Genomic DNA, 24,036 nt, shown 5'->3' on the forward strand with positions numbered 1-24,036 from the left:
ATGAAAATAAATGTGGATCACTGTTCCATCTTCACTGGGCAAATGGTGTAGAGAATGTCCATTCAGGGTAGTTTACTAGAGAATAATTATTGTGCATTGTGAATCGATTTAGATGACTAGAAGAGTCACTCAAGTTGACATGACAGACACAGGCCGCTGAATGTCTGCAGAGATTTTGCTGTGACTCTGGCAGCAGCTACCTTTTCCAAATCCAGCGAGGGTTTGGGAAAACCCACCCAGGGATATTCAGTGCCATGCCCCGCGTTGGCCATGTGATCCACTGGGCCATTTTCTGTAACCGGGGATAGTCGCTAAGTCAACACGATAGTCGGAATTCTCCAACCTCGCCCACGGCTGGGATTCTCCAGCCCCGCTGCAGTGAATGGAGTTTTGGCTGAGCGCCAAATTCCCCGTTCTTGCTGGTGGTGGTGACAAGATGAATGCAATCGGAGAATCACACCTGATAAAGATTAGTCTGTGGCAGACAGAAAAGTACTCATTGTGAGGCAGTTCAAACTGTGAGCCCAACTGGTACATATTTTGTAATAACTGGAAAAGGTAAAAACATACATAGTCCATTGGTATTCAATACTTGTCCAACTGCCAACTAAATACCATTGCTCCCATTCATGTCAAACCTAAACCTTAAGTCGGTAATTGGTTTTCTACTAAAAATTTTTTTTCCATGTTAATATTTCAAATTCTGTTTCCTTTAATGAACAAAATTTTTAATAAATTGAGCTTCCAATCTACGCTTCAAGTGTGAGACTATGTGCCAGGAGTTCCCAGTGAAACTAATCAACAAACTAAGGGAAAACAGTTCAAATTCCTGACTAGAATTATCAGGTCTATGTTTTGCCTCTGAGAAGTGGATTAATTGCCGGAATTTTCTGACCATTCATGCCAGTGGGATTTTCCCATCCCACTGCAGTGAACAGAGGTTTGGTTGTGGCCAAATTTTCTGTCTTACAGAGAAACATAGAAACTAGGAGCAGGAGTACGCCATTCGGTCCGTCGAGCTTGCTCCACCATTCACTTTGATCATGGCTGATCAACAAATTTAATATCCTGATGCCCCCCCCTGCCCCCATATCCCTCGATCCCTTTAACCCCAAGTCCTATATCTAATTCATTCTTAAATCACATGACATTTTGGCCTCAGCTACATTCGGTGGGAGTGAATTCCACACATTCACCACCCTCTGGGTGAAGAAATTTCTCCTCACCTCATTTCTAAAAGGTTTACCCCTTATCCTCAAACTATGCCCCATAGTTGGTATCCCCCAACATTGGGAACATTCTTTCCGAATCTACCCTGTCTAAATCTGTTGGAATTGTTAAAAGTTTCTATGAGATCCCCTCTCATTTTTCTAAACTCGCTGTGGTGGAAGTGTGGAATGAATGGGTGGTAAGATCGTGCCCCATGTCTCTCTCCAGCATTCCTGGTGTTCACAGACAGCATTACCTTTACAGGCCCCAGCAGCTCCAAGGTGATAGATGGCCGCCAGCACGTGCCAAATGGCCATTTGTTCATCCGCTGTGAATCCCAGTGTCTCCATGGCTGCCTGAAGCCTGCTGAAGGCCGAGGAGGCTCTCTGCTTCTCCTCCACCTGGGGAATGGGAAAACAAGCAAGGTCAGACCCAGGGAGCCTTGGAGCGACCTGCAGCAAGAGTGACATGCTGGCTTGCAACAGTTTGTAACGTGTCCTCCCTGCAGCTAACCCAAAGCAGGAATGATAGGAAGGCAACATTTCAATCCATTAATCTCTACACTTGACTAATAATCCAGAGACCCAATATAATGCTCTGAGGACTCGAGTTCAAATCTCACTGTGTGGCAGATGGTAAAATTTAAATTCAATAAAAATCTCAAATTAAAAGTGACCATGAAACCATTGTCGATTGTCAGAAAAATCCATTTGGTTCAGCAATGTCCTTTAGGGAGGGAAATCTGCCATCCTTACCTGGCCTGGCTTACTCGTGACTCCAGAGCCACAGCAATGTGGTTGACTCTTAAATACCTGCAAGGATGGGGAATAAATGCTGGCCCAGCCAGCGATGCCCACATACCATGAACAAATAAAAGAAAATGTTTTAAAATATCTACGTTTGATAAGTTAGCATCTAGAGAGGACAAAGGGAGCTCTTTGTTTAACTTACAATACGGAGTTATTGTAAAAAAAAACTGAACTATATTAAAAATTAGGTTCCCTCATTAGCAGACACCAACTGGACCCCAACTGAAGGACAATGGCTAACAGCACAAGATAGCACGAAAATTGAAAATAATCTTTATGATCCTCAGGGATGTTGACAGGGTGAATGTGGAAATGTTTGTCTCGTCAGAGAATCTAGAATTATGGGCACCGTTTAAAAATAAGGGGTAACTCATTTAAGAAAAAGGGGAGGATTCAATTTGGGTTTGATTCCTGGCTTGGGTCACTGTCTGTATGGAGTTTGCACGCTCTCCCCGTGTCTGCGTGGGTTTCCTCCGGGTGCTCTGGTTTCCTCCCACAGTCTGAAGGATGTGCAGGTTAGGGAGCGTTGACCCAAACTGGTGCTGGACTGTGGCAACTAGGGGAATTCCACAGTGACTTCATTGCAATGTTAATGTAAGCCTTAATTGTGACTAATAAACAAACTTTAAAACAACTTTAAAAAAGAGGATCGTGCGTCTCTAGCAGCAGAGTCTTTGAATATTTTTCAGCAAGCTAGATAGATTCTTGATTAACAAGGGGGTTAAAAATTATCAGGGGTCGGTAGGAAAGTAGAGTTGAGGTTACGGTTAAATCAGCCATGATCTTATTGAGTGGCAGAGCAGGCTCGTGCGTCTGAGTGGCCTACTCCTGCTCTTAATTCTTAAATTTGTGTGCGAGATGAAAGAAGTTAAGGAAGAGATAGAACACCAAAAACTCGAAAGCTTCAGCAGCCATCTAAGGTGAATCTAGCCCCAGTGGCCTAATGGATAAGGCAACTGCACCCTAAACCAGGGATTCGAATCCCATCTGGGGTGATGTGTGTTTTTGGGATGACACGGTAGCAGTGGTTAGCAGTGGCCAGGACTCGGGTTCAATTCCAGCCTTGGGCGACTGTCCGTGTGAGTTTGCACATTCTCCCCGTGTCTGCGTGGGTTTCCTTCGGGTGCTCCAGTTTCCTCCCACAATCCAAAGATGTGTGGATTAGGCGGATCGGCCGTGAGAAATTGCCCCTTAGTGTCCAGAGACGTGTAAATTAGGGGGAAACAATGAGATAAATGTGTGGGGTTAGGGGGAGAGGGCAGGGATGGGGCTGGGTAAGATGTTCCTCAGTTGAAGCTTCGGTGCATACTCGAAGGGCCGAATGGCCTCCTTCTGCACTGTATGGATTCTGTAATTCTATGAAATGGCCGCACCACTGGGGGAACTATTAAAAGGTGGCAATGATCCTGCTATGCTGCAGGCCATCCAGGGAGGTTCTATAAACTGGTAGGGTTGAGTATAGACCAGCAGTCTAAACACACTGGGTTCCCACTGGACTTAGCATTAGAGCTGCAGCATCCATCAGACAATGGATTCTTAAACCGGTTGTTATCTTTATAAAGATTCCCCCAACTTCTTCCCACCCTCACAGAAATACATAGTAGCTCATCTCCGTAAGTCAAGACACGGATGAGGAAATGGCCAGTTGTCCTGTTGAAGATCCTCTCTTAGCTTATCACGGAGCTGTAAATTGTCTACACAATATATTCATGCCATCATTGTCAGACACAACGTCGCGGACAATGCGATGGGGTGAATCTATTCTTCCTCCCTTCCCTCGCAGTAAATTAATCAAATATCTTACTTCCCGCAAATCCCTTTTTGAATATCTCTTACTCAAGCTTGTCAATCATTTCATCTCGCTCCTGCTGAGATCCTTTTGAAGTATTATTGAAAGGATTTAGGTAAAAAATAAGACAGAGATAAAGCGTGATGGGTTTGCAGACATCTTTGATCAGTTCCTAGGAGATTTATTACGAAATAAAATCCTGTCCTCAATGCCAGCACTGTTCCTCTGGCCATGCCATCTGGTACTAATACCATTTCCCTCGCCCAGGCTCTAACACAGTGCTACAAGTCTGCCTGGTGCATCGAGTGTACCCACCTTTAAGCTGCTGCCTCTGTGCTGCAATGCAGTCTTCAGCTTCACTTACCTTTGTCAATGGTAAAATCCCAAATATCTGGCTGTCCGCCAATTGGTGCAAGTGTAACTCTGTCCTGTTAAAAACACAAAAATTCTCACAGTTACTGCACACACAACGTGGTGGATTGGGGGAGGAGGGGGTTATCCCATCCTGTGGAAGGGTGAGTCCCAGCTGGGAAGCATAACTCCCAGTTTGGTGGGGTCGTCCCAGCTTGAAGGGGGTAAATCCCAATTTGAGGGGTAAATCTCAGATTCGAGGGTAAATCCCATTTTGGGGAGGGTAAATTCCATCTGAGTTCGGGGGGGGGGGGAAGTAAATCCCAGCCTGGTGGAGTGGGGGCTGTTGAATCGCAGCTTTGGGGTGAATCCCATTTTAGGGGGTAAATCCCAGTTTGGGGGTCTGAATCCGAGATTGGGAAACTGAATCCCAGTTTGGGGGTTGAATCCCAGTTTGGGGTTAAATCCCAGTATTGGGATAAATTCCAGTTTGGTGGGCTGAATCCGAGTTTGGGGGTGAATCCCAGTTTGATGGGTAAATCCCAGTTTGAGGGGTTGAATCCCAGTTTGGGGGTAAATCCCAGTTTGGGGGTGTTGAATCCCAGTTTTGGGGTAAATCCTAGTTTGTGGGGTAAATCCCAGTTTGGGTTGGGGGGTGTTCAATCCCTTCAACTCCAACAAATTAGAAATTTTCCAGCTGTCATTTGATTGCAGAACCAAACTCACATTTACCGGTGTTTTGGTGCTGACAAGAGTGCAAGAAAAACACCAGCCTGCATTTATATAGCATCTTTAATGCTGGAAAACATCCCAAGGCACCTCACAGGAACATTATGAAGCAACATGTGACCCCATGTCAGCGCCTAGAGCCAAATGCTGGGTCAAAGAAAGTTTTCAGAGATAGTCTTAAAAGAAGAGAGGGACAGGAGAGGTTTAGGGAGGGAATCCCAGGGCTTAGGGTTGAGGTAGCTGAAGGCACAGCCACCAATGGTGGAGCGATTCAAATGACAGATGCTCAAGGGGCCAGAACCAGAGGAGTGCAGAGATCTCAGAGAGATGTGGGGCTGGGGGCGGGCAGGATTACAGGATAGGAGGGGCAAGGCCATGGAGGGATTTGACGACAAGGTGAGGTTATTAAAATCAAGAGATTGCTAGAACAGGAGTCATTATAGGTTAGAGAGGACGGAGGCAATCGGTGAATGAGTCTTGATGAAAGTAAGGTCACTGATGGCAGAGTTTTGAATAACCTCAAATCGAATGACTTGCTGGTTCATTTCAGGGGACAGTTAAGGGCCATTTCTCCGGGTATGGAATCACACAGAAGTCTGTAACGGATAAAGGCTGGTAAAGGACATTACTGTAGCAGGTAGAACCAGTCATTCTGTGATCACCATTATTAAGACTAGTTTTTATTTCACCGATATTTTAACCAATTGAATTTAAACTCTGCCAGCTGGTCAGTGTCACAGAGCAGGAAATAAGTAATTTCAGTGAGAATATGAATGAGCGAAGGGGAGCTCACCACAGGGTCAGAAATAATAGCGTTGTTGTGCAAAGTGTGGTTCAGCCTCAAACATCAGGATGTAAAGAGAACTCAACAATTATACACTGAAGGATGGCTGTAATTTGGGAGAGGGGAGTGTGCAGAGGGTCCTGGGTGTCCTTGTGTACCAGTCACTGAAGGTAAGCATGCAGCTGCAGCAGGCGGGTAAAGAAGGCAAATGGCATGTTGGCCTTCATTGCAGAAGGTCTCGGGTCCAAGAGCAGGGATGTGTTGTTGCAGTGATACAGGACTTTGGTGAGGCCACACCTAGTGTATTGTGAGCAGGTCTTGTCTCCTTTTCTGAGGAAGGATGTTCTTACTCAAGGGAGTGCAGCAAAGGCTTATCAGCCTGATTTTGGGTTGACGGGGCTGATGTATGAGGAAATATTGAGTAGGGTAGGAATGTTTTCGCTGGGATTCAGATGAATGAGGGGGGATCTCATAGAGGGTTATAAAATTCTAACAGGTCTAGACAGGGTAGATGCAGGGAGGATGTTACCGATGGCGGGGGAGACCAGAACCAGGGGTCACAGTCTGAGGATTTGGGATAGACCATTTAATACGGAGGTGAGGAGACATTTCTTTACCCAAAGAGTGATAAGCCTGTGGAATTCATTATCACAGGAAGTAGTTGATGCCAAAACATTGAATGTGTTCAAAAGACAGCTGGTTATAGCACTTGGGGCATATGGGATCAAAGGTTAAGGGGAGAAAACAGGATTAGGCTATTGAGTTGGATGATCAGCCATGATCTTGATGAATGGCGGAGCAGGCTTGAAGGGCTGAATGGCTTCCTTCTGCTCCTATCTTCTATGGTTCTATGAAGGATGAATAATAGAGGGCCACAAGATGAGGGAGTCCCATGTCAGGAACCTGCAAGTGGTATGAGTACATAGCGAGCGAGGGCATGGGGTATACAGTGAGTGTGGGTATGGGGTATACAGTGAGTGTGGGCATGGGGTACACAGTGAGTGTGGGCATGGGGTACACAGTGAGTGTGGATATGGGGTACACAGTGAGTGTGGGTATGGGGTACACAGTGAGTGTGGGTATGGGGTACACAGTGAGTGTGGGTATGGGGTACACAGTGAGTGTGGGTATGGGGTACACAGTGAGTGTGGGTATGGGGTACACAGTGAGTGTGGGTATGGGGTACACAGTGAGTGTGGGTATGGGGTACACAGTGAGTGTGGATATGGGGTACACAGTGAGTGTGGGTATGGGGTACACAGTGAGTGTGGGTATGGGGTACACAGTGAGTGTGGGTATGGGGTACACAGTGAGTGTGGGTATGGGGTACACAGTGAGTGTGGGTATGGGGTATACAGTGAGTGTGGGTATGGGGTACACAGTGAGTGTGGGTATGGGGTACACAGTGAGTGTGGGTATGGGGTACACAGTGAGTGTGGATATGGGGTACACAGTGAGTGTGGGTATGGGGTACACAGTGAGTGTGGGTATGGGGTACACAGTGAGTGTGGGTATGGGGCATACAGTGAGTGTGGATATGGGGTACACAGTGAGTGTGGGTATGGGGTACACAGTGAGTGTGGGTATGGGGTACACAGTGAGTGTGGGTATGGGGTACACAGTGAGTGTGGGTATGGGGTACACAGTGAGTGTGGGTATACAAAGAACAAAGAACAACCCAGCACGGGAAACAGGCCCTTTGGCCCAACGAGCCCACACCGCCGCATCACCCTACACCTATTCTACCCTGCATGTCTACAACTGGAACCCCTAACTTAGCCAGATTCAGGGTATGGGGTACACAGTGAGTGTGGGTATGGGGTACACAGTGAGCGTGGGTATGGGGTACACAGTGAGTGTGGATATGAGATATACAGTGAGTGTGCGTATGGGGTACACAGTGTGTGGGGACTATGAGCCACTTGGTGTGTGAGGGTTATGGGGTACATAGTGTGTGGGAGCTATGAGGTACACAGTGTATGGGGGTTATGGAGTACACAGTGTGGGGGCTATGGACTACACAGTGTGTGTGGGGGTATGGGGTGCACAGTGTGTGGGGGGTAAGGGGTACATAGTGAGTGAGGAGTATGGGGTACACAGTGAGTGAGTGCTATGGAGTACACAGTGAGTGGGGGTATGGGGTACACAGTGAGCGGGGAGTATGGGATACGTAGTGAGTGGGATTAAGGGGTATACAGTGAGTGGGATTAAGGGGTACATAGTGAGCGGGATTAAGGGGTACACAGTGAGTGGAATTAAGGGGTATACAGTGGGTGGGTTAAGGGGTACACAGTGATTGGGATGAAGGGGTACACAGTGGTGGGATTAAGGGGTACACAGTGATTGGGGTTAAGGGGTACACAGTGGGTGGGATTAAGGCGTATACAGTGGGTGGGATTAAGGCGTATACAGTGGGTGGGATTAAGGGGTATACAGTGGTGGGATTAAGGGATACACAGTGAGTGGGATTAAGGCGTGTACAGTGGGTGGGATTAAGGGGTACACAGTGTGTAATGTCTCAAATCCCAGCTGCGATCTGAAGGCACCGGCCGAAGAGAGAAGCAGCAGAGATGAGAGCTTTGATTGCAACATTCTATAAGTGTATAAAAAAGAAAAAGTGCAGAAATAACTTTGTAAGCATAAAGTGGCACAAAGCAATGATTCCCTGGAGGGTTGACACTGTACATTCTCCACTGAGGTGAAACATAGGGATGGCATTTATGACTGAGTTACTGCTGCCTCGTACTGCCATCTGGTGGCCTATCACTCTCTAATCCATTCACTGTTTAACATCAGAATCACCTCAAAATATAGGCAATGAATAAATTACTGGGTGGATGGGGTGAAAACACCAGTGGAGGTAACTAGACTTGCATTTATATAGCACCTTTCATCACCTGCAGACATCCCAAAGTGCTGATAAAATGCAGCCATTGCAGTGAAGCAGGAAACAGAGCATCCAATTTTTGCACAGCAAGATTCCACAGCAGTAATGTGACAACGACCAGACTATCGGTTTTAGTAAACTCCTTTTCGAACATTGAATCCCCCTCAGGCATCTCTTACAGTCACCTGAGAGGGCAGACCCGGCATCAGTTTATTATCTAACACAAAGGGAAAGCACCGCTGACAGTTCAGCATTCCCTCAGTGCTGCACTGCAGTGTTTCTGGGCATGGGAACCACGCCATCGTGACTCAGTAGCACGCCCATACACACATGCAGTGGAACAACTTGCAGCAAAGGGTGCCAGCTGAAACCAGCAATGAACTTCCTTTGTTCTGATGTAACATCACCAAGTCAAGCTTTGCTCCAGCTTTCCCATTACCACCCGCATTGAAAGCAGCTAACTCCATTCAGAACACAGCTGCACTATCTTAGGCCATCCTGGGAGCTGTGTCTCAATCATGCATTTATCCACGAAACACATGGGATGGGATTTTCCAGCCTCGCTCACCTCAAAACTGGAAAATCCCGTCTGAGGTCAATGGATCTTTCTATGGCCCGCCCCTCGCCCACTCCAATTCCTGTGGCGGATAGGATGGTAAAATTCTGGCCTTAATTCCTCAACTGAAAGCTTGAGAAGAGAGAATACTTGATGGGCAGTACGGTGCCACAGTGGTTAGTCACCATGCTGCCCATCAGCATCAGTGTCCTGGGTTCAATTCCAGCCTTGGGTGGAGTTTGCACATTCTCCCCGTGTCTGTGTGCGTTTCCTCCGAGTGCTCCAGTTTCCTCCCACACTCCAAAAATATGCAGGTTAGGTAAATTGGCTACGCTAAATTGCCCTTTAATGTGGCTTAGGGGGATTAGTGGAGTAAATATATGGGGTTACAGGGATGGGGCCTAAGTGAGAGGGGAGATAAACAAAAAGTGTCCAGAGGGGCAATTTTTTTCACACAGAGGGTGTGTGTCTGGACCAAGCTGCCAGAGGCAGTAGTAGAGGCGGGTAGACATTTATCTTTTAAAAAGCAATTAGACAGTTACATAAGATGGGTGTAGAGGGATATGGGCCAAATGTGGGCAATTGGAACTATCTTAGGGATTTTAAAAAAAAGATGGCATGGGCAAGTTGGGCTGAAGGGCCTGTTTCTATGCTATAAAATTCTATGACTCTATGACTGTAGGTGGAATGCTCTGTCAGGGGGTGGGTGCAACCTTAATGGGCCGAATGGCTTCCTACTACACTGTAGGGATTCTATGAATGTCGGGCTACTTGTCTTGCCAGTTTTTAACAACATAAGTTACACATGTCTACGCTAATCCGAATAAATGCAATTCCTACACAGGAAAAGCACTAACTTTCCTGTGGCGGCAGCAGTACCTTCAGGGCAGTTGTTCCCAAGATACAAAAGGTACCTTTTCTGCCAAGCTGTTTTAATCATGAACTACATGCACATGACAATCTAAAGACCCACAATACAAGGATTGAAGTCTCAAAATACCCTAAAAGAAGATCAAATGAAGGCTAAGTTGGCAGGATGTAAGGAGTGGTGTGCATAGGGATCAGTGCTGAGGTCTCAACATTTTACAATTTATATAACTGACTTGGATGAAGGGACTAAAGGTATTGGTCACTAAGTTCACTGATGGCACCAAGATAGATAGGAAAGTAAATCGTGAAGAGGACTTAAAGAGGCTACTAAAGGATGAAATTTATTTATTAGTCACGAGTAAGCTTACATTAACACTGCAATGAAATTACTGTGCAAATCCCCTAGTTGTCACACTCCCATACCTGTTTGGGTACACTGAAGGAGAATTTAGCATGGCCAAGGAATCTAACCAGCAGGTCTTTCAGACTGTAGGAGGAAACCCACGCAGACACGGGGAGAATGTGCAGACTCCGCATAGACGGTGACCCAAGCCAGGAATCAAACCTGAGTCTCTGGTGCTGTGAGGCAGCAGTGCTAACCACTGTGCCACCGTGCCGTCCTTAATGATAAAAGGTATGAAAAAAGACTCGGAATGGATGCTTCTCCTTATGGAACATTCTAGGACAAGAAGTCAAATGCTTCGGATAGGGTGTAGCAAATTTAAAACAGAGTTGAAGAGAAATTATTTCTTCCAAATGGTTGAGAATCTGTGAAATTTGCTACCCCAAAGTGCAGTGGATGCTGGGACAGTGGATAAATTTAAGGAGGAGTTAGACAGATTTTTAATCAGTGAAGTGTTGAAGGGTTATGGGGAGAAAGCAGGAAAATGGGGATGAGGAGCATATTGGCCATGATCGAATAGTGGAGCTGGCCCGATGGGCCAAATGGCCTATTTCTGTTCCTATAGCTTATGAACGTATAAGTACTTCAGCAGTGAGCGAGGCTTTTGCAATGGGAGTGCGAAGGAAAACGCTGGACCCGTTCTTTACTAGCAGAAAAGGCAAGTCCGCACTGTACCTGAAAGATCGATCCAAACCAGCCAACATCTGGTGGAAGACGTGAAAAGTTCCCTCAGAATTTGGTTGTTGAACCATGTGAATCCGTTCCAGTAACATTGTCTAAAATAAAAAAGAAACAAACGTAATTAACAATAAACATTGTAAGTATGTTTGTATCAGTGTAACACAATGCTATGCGGTAGCACATGCTGGTACTCATTATCATGTCACACGCTCACTGATTTAGCATTTCTCTTTTGGGTGGAAGAGGATGTAACTGGAAGCTGAGCATTTGTCACGAGCTTCTCAAGCAAGTATCCCAGGAAAAGGCTGTAAACACCATTGGCAAAAGGCAGGATGTACGATGTATCATAACTCCTCAATGTGGGCAATACAGTGGGTCAAAGATGTTCATTCTATATGAATTGGATATAGTTGTACGCAGATTGCAACCATTAACTGGGGTTTTATCTGAGCCCATATGGAGTGACACCAGTTGAAGCTCTGGTGTGGCTGTGTTAGAAGGTGTACACTTGTAATGTTTAACTCTGTAAATAAATGTAGAATTGGGTAATGATTGGTCTCAGTGAGTGTTTTAACCCCACTTCATCAAATGGTTTTTGAGATTTGAACACAAAATGAGAGAAAAATATCTTTTATCTAAAAGAAAGGGTACAAAATGTTACTCACCAAGTAGCAATTTCAAATTATCCAAGATAAAAATGAAATTGAGGGATACTATTATAAAGATTGAAATGAAGGAGACCTTTCCACAACGCAAGCTCTTTACAGCTTTCTAGCATCCTCCTGATTAGGAAAGCACAATGGTTTTCTTCCATATCTGAAGGACCTCTGACAGTGCAGCACATTCACGGCACTGTACTGGAGTGTCGGGATGGAACATTTGCTCCAAGTCTGGACTGGAACTAAAATACATGGAGGTGGATTTTATTTGGGGAGGGGGAATAGATTACCTGCAACACCCACTCCTGACCAACCCTGAACTAAAAGCTTGCCCACGCCTCAGACCAGAAATCCAACTGCCCTGCAATAATAATGTGTTGAGGGAAGACTTAGTAGGGCGAGTGTGGGACTTTTGGCCCTCAGGGACAGGAAGTCCCACCCTCCAAAGCTACCAGACCATTTGATTGGTCAATACTTCAGAGGGACCAGGGAGGGGGTCACCATCTCCAGGGATGTTCCCTCAGGGGAGATATACCTTTCTGCCTTTGTTTAGCCTCTACAGTGTGGGTTATTGGACTGGTCATCTTCCTTGTTACTTTTCTGTGGGGCAGGAAATTGCAGTGGAGACAGAATAAGGCCCTTATATGGGCATTACTTGTTCATTGAAGGGCCTCAATAGGTCAAAGGATGAGTGGGCTGTCTGACCCCATGCCAGCATCCTGTGATGTGGGGGAAAGGTTGGGGCTGGGAGGGAAGATGATGGTTTAGCAGCCAAATTTATTTTGCATGTGCCCCCTATCACCCATCACCCAACACCCCGTCTTCAAATACCACAATGGGTAGGGCATAAAATTCAGACCATAATCCCCTGCCCTAGGTGTGGGAAATAACCTAATCTGATAGGGGAGAATAAACTAAGCCAGAACAGTGAAGCTTTGCAAGGTGTATACTGCAGCAACCCAGTGCTTTGACATTTATTGATCAAGGACCATGGCACTGAAGCCTCGAGGGGGTCAATGATCCCACTCAAAGTAGACTCCACACAGATCATGGCATCAAATCCTACAGTGCAGAAGGAGCCCATTTGGCCCATTGAGTCTGCACCAACCACAATCCCACCGAGGCCCTATTCCCACCACCTCATACATTTACTCTAGCTGGTCCTCCTGACACTAAGGGACAATTTAGCATGGCCAATCCATCTAGCCTGTACATCTTTGGACTGTGGGAGGAAAACTGAGCACCCGGAGGAAACCCACGTAGACATGTGGAGATCATGCAAACTCCACACAAACAATAACCCAAGCCGAGAATCGAACCCGGGTCCCTGGCACTGTGAGGCAGCAGTGCTAACCACTGTGCCGCCATGCCGCATGACTTCTACGTACATCCAAAATCGACTAGATGTCTGTAAATGTCAGGAGTTTTACAATCCTTGACCACATCAACATGTTTTTGTTAATATTAGATTAGGCACCAGTAATATTTTATTTAAAGTAGGCAAAGTTTGAGATTCAGGACATTTACCAAGCCTCAAAATTCCACGAGTGTTGAACGGACATGGCACATACCACACTGCACATTAAATGGCAGATGCAACCAGTACAGAGTCCATGGATTGCTCAACAACCTACACAGATGTCAGTAACACTGCGAATCAACCAATCACACTGGAATTCAGACTCCCTCAATAAGGAATTCCAATCTTCAGCTTCAAAGATCCAACCTGGGAATTCTCTCCAAATGTCGCTCCAACTTGGATGACATCAATGGTCACCCTGTAGGGTTTCAATCTCATCCCCCAAGATTCAGTACCCCTGGATTGCAGGGTGTTCACGCAGGTACCAACTCAGAACTACAACTGCAGCTCTCCGGACAAACAAAATACAACTGCTCCAAACCCTTTCAGCTTTCATTCATAGGCAGACTGAGAATTGGCTACACATGCACAGTTCTTGCATCTTTTGGATTCTTTGGACCCAGCCTGTCTGTATAGGAAGAAAAACTGTGAAAACCTAGATCGAGGGATCAGGAACAGAGCGTCATTGAAGACAAGTATCGCAGGCAGAGGGAAGGGATAGTCTCAAGAAGAGTCTTTGACAGGGCACAGGGACAGGAAGGGGTTCCAGTTAAGTTAAAAAGTAGGCAGAACGTTGCACTAAGCAGGTTTAAGTACTGTGACCTCTTGAGAAGTCCTGGTAACCAAAGAGGGTTCAGGAGAAGCAGTGATAATCAAAGAGGGTTCATGGTCTCATCACAGAGTCACCAACCTTTGGCTGTCTTCAGGGCTTTCCTCTGAGCCTAAGACTAAGAACAACTAAGAACGATACAGCACAGGAACAGGCCCTTTGGCCCACCCAGCCTTTACTGATATGTGGTTTATATCAGACTATTCGCCTCCCATTCACATGTCTTATCAAAAAACCTCTGACTATCCACCCTATCTATGCCTCTCAAAATTTTGTAGCAATGTTGTAGCCTTCTTCAATTCATCATTCAGGAATCTTTGCACCCTGATATTCTGCAGCAACTTTGTCACTCAATATTGGCAGAGATTGGACACGAAGACTTATAAGGGAGACAGTCAATTGGCTGGGTATGAACAATGACATTGAAGTCATTGTCAAGAAGTGTGAAGCATGTTGGGAAGAAATGCCAAGACAACATAAAGCATCACTCATTTCATAAGATGTTCCAACCAATCCTTGGACCAAAATCGTTCCGGCCTCCTTCACGCCCATAGCACTCACTTCATTGTCATCACCAACTACCTCGAAACCCCAATTTTACATGCCCCAATTTAGCGCAAATTCAGATATAACGCGACGAATCATTGGACCCTTCTTTTTGTTCTTTCCGGGGAAGTTTGTGGCAGAGTGATAGAAGGCACCAGCTCTGAAACATCGAATGCACAGGGACTGACTGCAGCAGACAAAACCCTGAGCACTGATGTGGGGTACATCAGAATTAAGCACAGATATATGTATTTCCTGTAGCTCATCAGCTGGCTCTGCAGCAATCCATTAGCACTATTCTGTCAGACATTTAGTAGGAAACCACAGGCAAAGCCAACAAGTCCACAGCACACAAGGGACAATGCCGCAAGTACTGAAAAACTTAAATTCTGATAAAGATTGTCATTTATCTATTTGTTTAGAGTGGAGAATGTCAGATGTCCAGAAGCCAATTTTCTTGAACCCCAATTTAGTATGACCCCGCTTTTTTCGCGAGAACATTTTACGGACCCCAAACATCGCATTATAATGGGGCTGCACTGTACATTATCACATATCCCATTATTCAACAATTACATAATGTGTCAGGCACAACTATCGTGCACACTCTTTTCAGTTTGTTTGGAGTGGCAAGGGAGATCACTATACATAATGATCTGAAATCTATTGGTAAGCTATTTCAAGACTCAAAAGTAAGGGAGTCTAAAACTAGAGGGCAAGGTGAGAGGGCAGTAATACAAAAGGGTCCAGAGGGGCAGTTTTTTTCACGGAGAAGGTGATGAGTATCTGGAATGAGTTGCCAGAGATAATAGCAGAGGCAGGTGCAATTTTGTCTTTTAAAAAGCATTTAGAAAGTTACATTGGTAAAATTGGTATAGACGGAAATGAGCCAAATGTGGGCAATTGGGACTAGCTTAATGGCAAAAAGTGGGTGGCATGGAGAAGTTGGGCTGAAGGGTCTGTATCAATGCTGAAAACCTCTGTGACTCCATGACTAAAGTACCTGTGAGAAGTGGAGTATCCATCACACTACTGCTTCTCCTTGGCAGCAGAAATCTAACAGCCCAGCTGAATGAATGATCCACATGCTGAAATAGCTAATTCCCAAATGTGGACAGGCCAAGCAATATCTACACATTGCAATGTTACCTCTGAGCGTGAGACCTTGAAGTGCAACTAATCCATCACCATCAGAGCTCCTGTTTGGCAGCCCAGGGTGTACAAGTTAACATAGTCTTACCCATTCTGTTCTCTCAGAAGCTAGAGAACAACTTTTAAAATTGCAAGAGAAGATGACCAATGCACATGATAAAAATACAGGTACAGAATTGACAATCAGGACAACAGGTTCACATCCAGGATTCCACAGGAGGTGCATGGTAACCAGTCAAAGTGACAAGGATTTGTTCAGAACCAAGGCCCTACCAAGGTGCAATGGTGATGTGTAACCGAGGATAACTCAGGTCCATTCCGGCTCCTCAGCCATTGTTCAGTCCTCAGACTGCATCTCAGACAAGATCCCAAATGCAATCACGAGCAATATCCAAGAATGACAACACAGATCACTGTCAGCAATTAAAGAAACCTGCTGATAAAGTTATCATCACAAGATCTGGGTGTACCAGCAGATTACCTTTACACTATAGAGAGTCACAGATTCAGCACTTCTGTGCATTTACGTAATAGTAACTAAACATGAACATGCATTAGAAATAATTGTACTTATTTGGAAGGGCAGAAAGAAATGCAGCTGAAAAGAAAGGGGGGTGCTGCAATATGCCTTTAAAAGATATCAGCATGACATCACTAGAAGGGAAATGTGTCATGTGATCTAATCTTAGTTTCACTTTTGATTTGTGCAGAGCACACACGCACAGCTTTATACCTATGTTTAACGGTTCTCATGTGCTGAGTCTTAATAAATTAACCCACAACATATCTACCTTACCAGCAATCGGTAACGAGGCCAGAATTCTACCACCACAGAATTGGAGCGGGTGAGAGTCCGACAACAAAAATCTCCATTGAATTCAGGCAGGAATTTCTCGTCTCACTCAAGCAAGGTCGTAAAACCCCGCCCTTTGTGTTTTGTACAGTAAGTAAGCCCAAGCTCTGATTCCATTATAATACCGAGTTGAGGAGGAACCTCTTCACCCAAAGGGTTGTGAATCTGTGGAATTCCCTGCCCAGTGAAGCAGTCGTGGCTACGTCATTGAATGTTTTTTAAGGTGAAGATAGATAGATTTTTAAACAGTAAAGTAATTAAGCATTATGGTGAATGGGTGGCTAAGTGGAGTTCAGCCCATGAAAAGATCAGTCATGATCTTATTGAATGGTGGAGCAGGTTTGAGGGACCAGATGGCCTACTCCTGCTCCTAGTTCTTCTGTTCTTAGGTTCTTATAATAAGACAATAGCTTCACCCATTCACATTCTACTTAAAATTCACTGCACAATGCCAGCTCACTCTTTCTTGGATCTTTAACACCCCAGCATGATGAAAGCTCTTCTGTCCATCACTTATTGCTGCACAGTGGTTAACACTGCTGCCTCACAGCACCAGGGACCTGGGTTCAATTCCCAGCTTGGGACACTGTCGGTGTGGAGTTTGCATGTTCTACCCGTGTCTCGGTGGGGTTCGCCCCAGATGCTCCGGTTTTCTCCCAAAGTCCAAAGATGTATGGGTTAAGTGGATTGGCCATGTTAAATTGCCCCTTAGTGTCAAGGGGACTAACTTGGGTAAATGCATGAGGTGATGGAAATAGGGCCTGTGTGGGATTGTGGTCAGTGCAGGCTTGATGGGCCTCCTTCTGCACTGTAGGATTCTATGATTCTTACCAATCACTGAACATAGCACATGATTATTACTCATAGAATTGTAGAAACCCTACAATGTAGAAGGAGGACATTCGGCCCATCAAATCTGCACTGACAACAATCCCACTCTTTGAATTATCATGTATTATCTTCCACTATGCGCCTCAAAGCTATTAGAAAGATATGTTGTTGACAGTGAGAAGCTTTTGAGGCAGCTGTGTTTTCCCAATTCTTCCTTTCATCTCCTGCTGCCTTCCATCACAGAGCAGAATTTCAAGCCATTTTACTGGTGTATTCTCCCACTGAGAGGTTTCCTATACCTGGAAGTGAGCTGCAGACACACGGCCAGCCTGATTGAAGTCCAAAGACGCTACCATTGAGAATCGCGTTGTGGTGTGGTTCTGTGGAGTGGACATGGTGCCAAAAGCTCGGAGAATGGTGAATATCGCCTGGATCTTCTCCACTGAATAGAAACGGGGAGAAAATTATATATTCAAATTAGCTCAACATTTTTAGAATTAAATTATCTTGTGCACCAATAGGTCCATGGCTCAATTAACATAGCGGCACTACAGCACAGTGGCAGCACGGTGGCACAGTGGTTAGCACTACTGCCTCACAGTGCCAGAGACCTGGGTTCAATTCTGGCCTCGGGTCACTGTCTGTGTGGAGTTTGCACATTCCCCCCGTGTCTGCGTGGGTTTCCTTTGGGTGCTGTGGTTTCCTCCAAGATGTGCGGGTTAAGTTGATTGGCCATGGTAAATTGACCCTAATGTCAGGGGGATTAGCAGGGTAAATGTGATGGGTTATGGGAATAGGATGTGGGTGGGATTGTGGTCAGTACAATCTCAATGGGCCAAATGGCCTCCATCTGCACAGTAGGGATTCTATGATTTTATGAGTTCCACACCTTCTCCTTTTCTTCTTGTAACGATTTTAATCCAGCCATTGAGGTGAGCCTACTTGAATATGAACTTCCCAAATAAGGACCAAAATGATGGTCCAATCAGGGAGCCCCATACTCTGTACATAACCAGCATGTCAATTCCTCTGGCACTCCGGATGGAGACTGCACACTGAGCGCGCTCTGTATAGTGTGGTTGGATCTTGTAAATAAAGGAATTCTACTGAAGGGACTTCTGCCTTCGAGGATTTACTTACACTTCTCTATGAATGGTATGCTTTATCTGAATAGCGCGCAAGAAGCGATACTTTTCACTGAATCCCAATATCTGTGACAATAATAAACCAAATCAAAGAAATTATGCCAGAACTCGGGTCGATTTCTTACACTGTCATTTCTGTGCATTCAAGACTGAAGAAGACTTTGGTCGAGGGACTGCGCTGGTGAAGGATAAGAGGAAACTCCAAATCAAAGAGCAAGACCTCAGTTTGACCTCACCATTCCAAGACACTCCCCCCCACCTCACCCAACAGCCATCTTCTCTCCAGATGGACCCAATCATAACCTTGTGTTTCCCAGTCTGCTCCTGTTAAAAAAATCCCTATTATCCCATGGTGTGCCCTCTGCGTGCATAATGAACATTGACCTAGGAAATGGGGTGAGGTCGGATTGGGCAGAATTCCTGTTCTACTAAAGGTCCACCAGTGGGAATAAATTCAGGAGATGGAAATGCAGACCTAATTCAAGTATGCTTGCCACTAATGGCCACTTGAGGGCAGCACTTATGGGAGACCATGACCCCACAAAGCATTAATGAGGTAGACTTTCAATTGGATATATAACTGGCATTGTGGATTGGCCGTTCAGAATATAAACCATAGGGAAAATGGGTAGTGTATATAACAGCCAATCAATCCACAGTGCCAGTTTTAGACCTGATTATAAACTGGCCCCAATATATATTTTTAAATGTATTCTTTCATGGGATGCGGGCATCGCTGGCTGGGTTAGCATTTATTGCCCATCCCTAATTGCCCTTGAACTGCGTGGCTTGCTCGGCCATTTCAGAGGGCAATTAAGATTCAAACACATTGGATGTGGGTCTGGAGTCTGGAGTAGGCCACAATTTTCTTCTGTTTGATGTGTTTTTAGAATAATCAATGATAAGTTTCATGGTTACCATTATTGTGACTAGCTTTTCCAATTCCGAATTTTATTCACTTAAATTCCAGCAGCTGCAGTGGTGGGATTTGAACTCACATCCTCAGAGGAACGATCTGGGCCTCTTGATTACGAGACCAGTGACGTTGCCACTCTGCCACTGTCATTCCCTTCACGACAGAAGGGTTGGTGTGAGAGGAAAATTGGCAAGAAAGGTGATTTAACATGAATATTGCAACAAAAGGGTTTGGGAACGACTAAGGACATGGCGGCTGTAATGGGGAAGGCTGGAAGGTCAGTTTGTACCTGTCACTGTTGTGCCCACACTGCCAGCTGTTCCGACGATGTACTCGAGGGCAGATTGACAACTCGTAGTCTTTCCTGCACCACTCCATCCGAGGGGGATGATGCTCTGGTCTTTACGGTGGATAAGCATGTTCCAATAGGCCCTCTGTGCCACAGCAAATATATGGGGCGGCATTCCATCCTTCTTGCCCTTGAATAGCTAGAAGAACAAAGAAAGTGAGAGATAAAGAAGCAACCCTCTAAAATAGCCAGCATGCATCGCCATCGCTAATCACCCTTCAACTGAATGCCTTGCTCGCCCATTTGTGTTGGTGTGTAGTGACTGTCCCTTTCAGGTCAACTCAGCAGAAGTGGGTCACCTGGCACGAGGGACCAACTGGGACTGAGAATGGGTCATCACCCCAGGGGGTGGTGTCCTCCCTGAGGCAGTGGACATGTAGCGGACTGGAGCAGGGTGTGGACTACTCGTCTCTGTACAGTTTTTCTTACTCATAAATACCTCCTATGTTTCTAATGAGGTCTCTGAGAGTGCATCATTACATCATTGCAGCGGGTTGTGAGTCTGGAGGCACATGTATGCCAGACCAGATGAGGAAGGCAGATTTCCTTCTATAAAGTGAAATAGGTAGGTTTTTACAACAATCTATGACAGTTGCCATGGTCACTATTACTGTAACTAGCTTTATAGAATCATGGAATCCCACAGTGCTGAAGGAGGCCATTCAGTCCATCAAGTCTGCACTGACCACAATCTCCCCCAGGTCCTATTCCCATAATCCCAGGATTTACCCTAGGCTAGTCTCCCTGACACTAAGGGGCAATTTAACATGGCCAATCCACTTAACCAACACATCTTTCGGACTGGGAGAGGAAACCGGATCACCCAGAGGAAGCACACGCAGTCACGGGGAGAACGTGCAAACTCTGCACTGACATTGACCCAAGGCCGGGAATCGAATCCAGAACCCTGGCGCTGTGAGGTAGCAGTGCTAATCACTGTGCCATTGTGCCATCCATGTTTAGGTCCCAGATTGAATTTAAATTACACCAGTTTGTATTTGACCCCTCATCTGCAAGGAATTAGGCCAGGTCCTCTGCTTCCCCACCCCAGTGACATGACCACTGAGCTCCCATCACTGCACAAGAGCATAAGTGCTGTTGTTAGATTTGGGGGTAACTTTACATTATCCTCAGGAGAGTATCAAGGCCTACTCCCACATGTGAAGCCTCACATGCCCACAACTCACTACCCACAATCCACTGGCTGTACTTCTGTCTGCCCAATGTCTGAGCAAATTTTCTTTACACAGCAACCAAAGAACCCAGTCACTGGGCGTGGGGAAGTACAGGGACCTGGCCTAATGCTTTGCAGACATGCATTCAAATCTAGGCTGGCAATCTAGGTCCCAGTGGGAAGGATTGTAAAATTTACCTCACCTTTCCAAAAACCCCTCCAGAATTGCTTATTTTCCAAACCATTAAAAGTTTATCCAATTTATTTTTTGTCCCCAGCGATGACCTTTCTCCTTTGGTCAATGTTGACTCAGACAATCTCTCTCTCTCCGACTCTGTTCAATCTCAATTACCTTTCCTGTGTAGTTGGAAATGGTGCTTGGTGGTTTGACGATAATGAGGTTCTGGCCTGCCTTCGTGTGAATAAGCTGAGATCCGTAGCGCTGCTGAATGACATGGAGGACACTGGATTCATTCAGGCTGATGAGCTGTGCAAGATCCTCAGTGTAATCCAGCTTGGGTGGGTTAGTCTGGGGACAGAGACAAAAGGAGAAGAAACGATATGGATTTGGTCAGCTTAAGGCAGCCACAAAAAGCAACCGCATTAAATCTCCTAAAAGAAGAGGAACTATAAGATTAAGACAGAGATGGAAATGACAGGAAATTTCATCTCACAGAGGGTCGCAAGTGTTTGGAACACTTTTCCCCCAATGATCATTGGAGGCTGCATCACTGAATATGTTCAATAAGAAATCTCACAACACCAGGTTAAAGTCCAATGAGCTTTTGGAGCACTGCTCCTTCATCAGGTGAGTGGAGGTGGGTTCACAAGCATGGCACATATAGACAAAGACACAATTGCTAGATAATTACAGATTGGAATGTGAAGAATGGTTGGAATGTGACAATCTTGCAATTGTGCCTTTGTCCATATATGCCATGGTTATGAACTTATCTCCACTCACCTGATGAAGGAGCGACACTCCAAAAGCTCGTGATTCCAAATAAACCTGCTGGACTTTAACCTGGTGTTGTGAGATTTCTTACTGTGCCCAACACCAACATCTCCACATCAGGAATTTATTCAAAGCTGAGTCAAATTTTTGATCAACAAGAGAGACAAGGGTGGCACAATGACACTGTGGTTAGCACTGCTGCCTCACAGCGCTAGGGACTTGGTTCAATTCCAGCCTCGGGTGACTGTCTGTGTGGAGTTTCTCCCCCGTGTCTGCATGGGTTTCCTCCAGGTGCTCCAGTTTCCTCCCACACTCCAAAGATGTGTGGGTTAGGTGGACTGGCCATGCTAAAATGCCCCTTAATGTCAGGGGGGCTAGCAGAATAAATACGTGGGGTTACAGGGAGAGGGCCTGGGCAGGATTGTTGCTGGTGCAGGCTCAGTGGGCTGAATGGCCTCCTTTAGCACTGTAGGGTTATATTCTATAAGTTTTTTAATTAATGTCACAAGTTGGCTTACATTAACACTGCAATGAAGTTACTGTGCAAATCCCCTAGTTGGCACACTCCGGCACCTGTGTGGAGAAAGTAACATGGCCAATCCACCTAACCAGCACATTTCAACAGTGGGAGGAAGCTGGAGCACTGGGATGAAACCCATGCCATGGGGAGAACGTGCAAACTCCACACAGACAGTGACCCAAGCCGGGAATCGAACCCGGGTCCCTGGCACTGGGAGGTAGCAGTGCTAACATCTGTGTCTCCCATGAGAGTGCTCCACTTATCTCATCTTATACATTACCATTCTGTTTTACAGATCTAGAAAACACAGACAGAATGTATTTGTTTCCATACTGCTGGAATGTTTTCGCTGGGAGGAGATGTGTCTTATCTTGGAGACTGCGTTCCAATTAAATGATTAAGCACCAAGATTTGGTGAGTTTAAAATAAAGAAGGTTATTCATTCTCACACACTTACCTCAAATTAACATAACATCACACATTCAAGGCAGAATTTTCCTGTCCCAGCCAACATTGGGATCGTAGCAGGCGGGACCTAGACCCTGCAAAAGTTCGTTCACCTCAGGCGAGAATTTCCAGCACTGGGGCGCGTGTAGCTGGAAAATCCCGCCCCCAGTCTCCTCACGCACACGCGCACACACACACACACACACACACACACACATTCTACTGTGGATTTTACACATTCTCCCTGTGTCTGCGTGGGTTTCCTCCGGGTGCTCCGGTTTCTTCCCACAGTCCAAATATGTGCAGGTCAGATTGATTAACGATGTTAAATTGACTCCAATTTCGGGTCAATTAGCATGTGCGTGTAACAGTACAAATATGTGAGGTTACGGGGATAGGGTGGGATTGTTGTCAGTGCAGGCTCGATGGGCTGAATGGCTCCTTCTGTACTGTCGGGGTTCTATGATTCAATTAGATACAGATGTGGGTCATGCACTTTTATAGATTACAGTTAACTTAATCTCTTATTTAATATCTTTGTTCTCTCCCACGGCAGGCCTGTGGTCATTCGAAAGGTTTCAAGGATATAAAGTTGAAGTGTGAGTTTTGTAACAAAGAAGTTGTGATGTTTCCTGTGGTCGAATAGCAAGTAGGTTATTTCTCTGGTGATCTTTAAACTGGAGCAGATTAAGTTTTCAGGCTATGTCTTGAACCTTGTTTCTGAGTCTGCTTCACAAGTTGACTGATCTTTTCTGATGGCTTTGATGGGACTGTCTTTGACATACATCTCCTAGAAGTTCTTGTGAACAGATGAAAAAACATGGCCACCTCCAGGTGGCTTTTCACAAGTTCAAGGTCTTTTCCGAATAAGGTGTGAAATTTATATTGATTCTACATCCTGTGCAGTGGGTGAATATCTCTGAGTATTTAAAAGTCGGGGTCTTTGTTTTAGAATGACCCATTCAGATCACATAATAACACTTTGATTGGTTTCAGGGAAGGGCATTGACTCATATCAAACCTGAATGTCCATTGGTTCTGTCTTGAGACAGGGGAGTGGTTCTGATCCACAAAATAAGTCAGCTGACCTGGGCAGCCATCTTTTCCCGCATTTCCATCCAGCTTCTTTCAAATATAAAATTATTTTGGAGTCCAGAGTGCGACATGCCAGTATTGGGCATAATAAAAAGTCCCATGACACTAGGTTAAAGTCCAACAAGTTTATTTGGAAT

The 24,036-nt window shown here is 45.5% G+C and overlaps 1 protein-coding gene across 3 annotated transcripts in view; it reads right to left on the reverse strand.

Moving 5' to 3' along the window:
* Positions 1 to 24,036, reverse strand: part of LOC145355752 (unconventional myosin-XVIIIb-like) — a 344,749-nt gene that overhangs the window by 237,713 nt on the left and 83,000 nt on the right. For all 3 annotated transcript variants that reach the window (XM_080208083.1, XM_080208085.1, XM_080208084.1), the window contains 6 exons: positions 21,235 to 21,411; positions 19,649 to 19,847; positions 17,598 to 17,740; positions 11,063 to 11,163; positions 4,172 to 4,235; positions 1,466 to 1,610 (listed from right to left, as the gene is read on the reverse strand). In XM_080208083.1, the coding sequence (XP_080064209.1) occupies positions 1,466 to 1,610; positions 4,172 to 4,235; positions 11,063 to 11,163; positions 17,598 to 17,740; positions 19,649 to 19,847; positions 21,235 to 21,411 (829 nt within the window). The remainder of the gene's footprint in view (positions 1 to 1,465; positions 1,611 to 4,171; positions 4,236 to 11,062; positions 11,164 to 17,597; positions 17,741 to 19,648; positions 19,848 to 21,234; positions 21,412 to 24,036) is intronic.

The sequence above is a fragment of the Carcharhinus amblyrhynchos genome, chromosome 20, assembly GCF_965287045.1.
Source record: "Carcharhinus amblyrhynchos chromosome 20, sCarAmb.v2.hapA, whole genome shotgun sequence".
In the NCBI taxonomy this organism is placed as follows: Eukaryota; Metazoa; Chordata; class Chondrichthyes; order Carcharhiniformes; family Carcharhinidae; genus Carcharhinus; species Carcharhinus amblyrhynchos.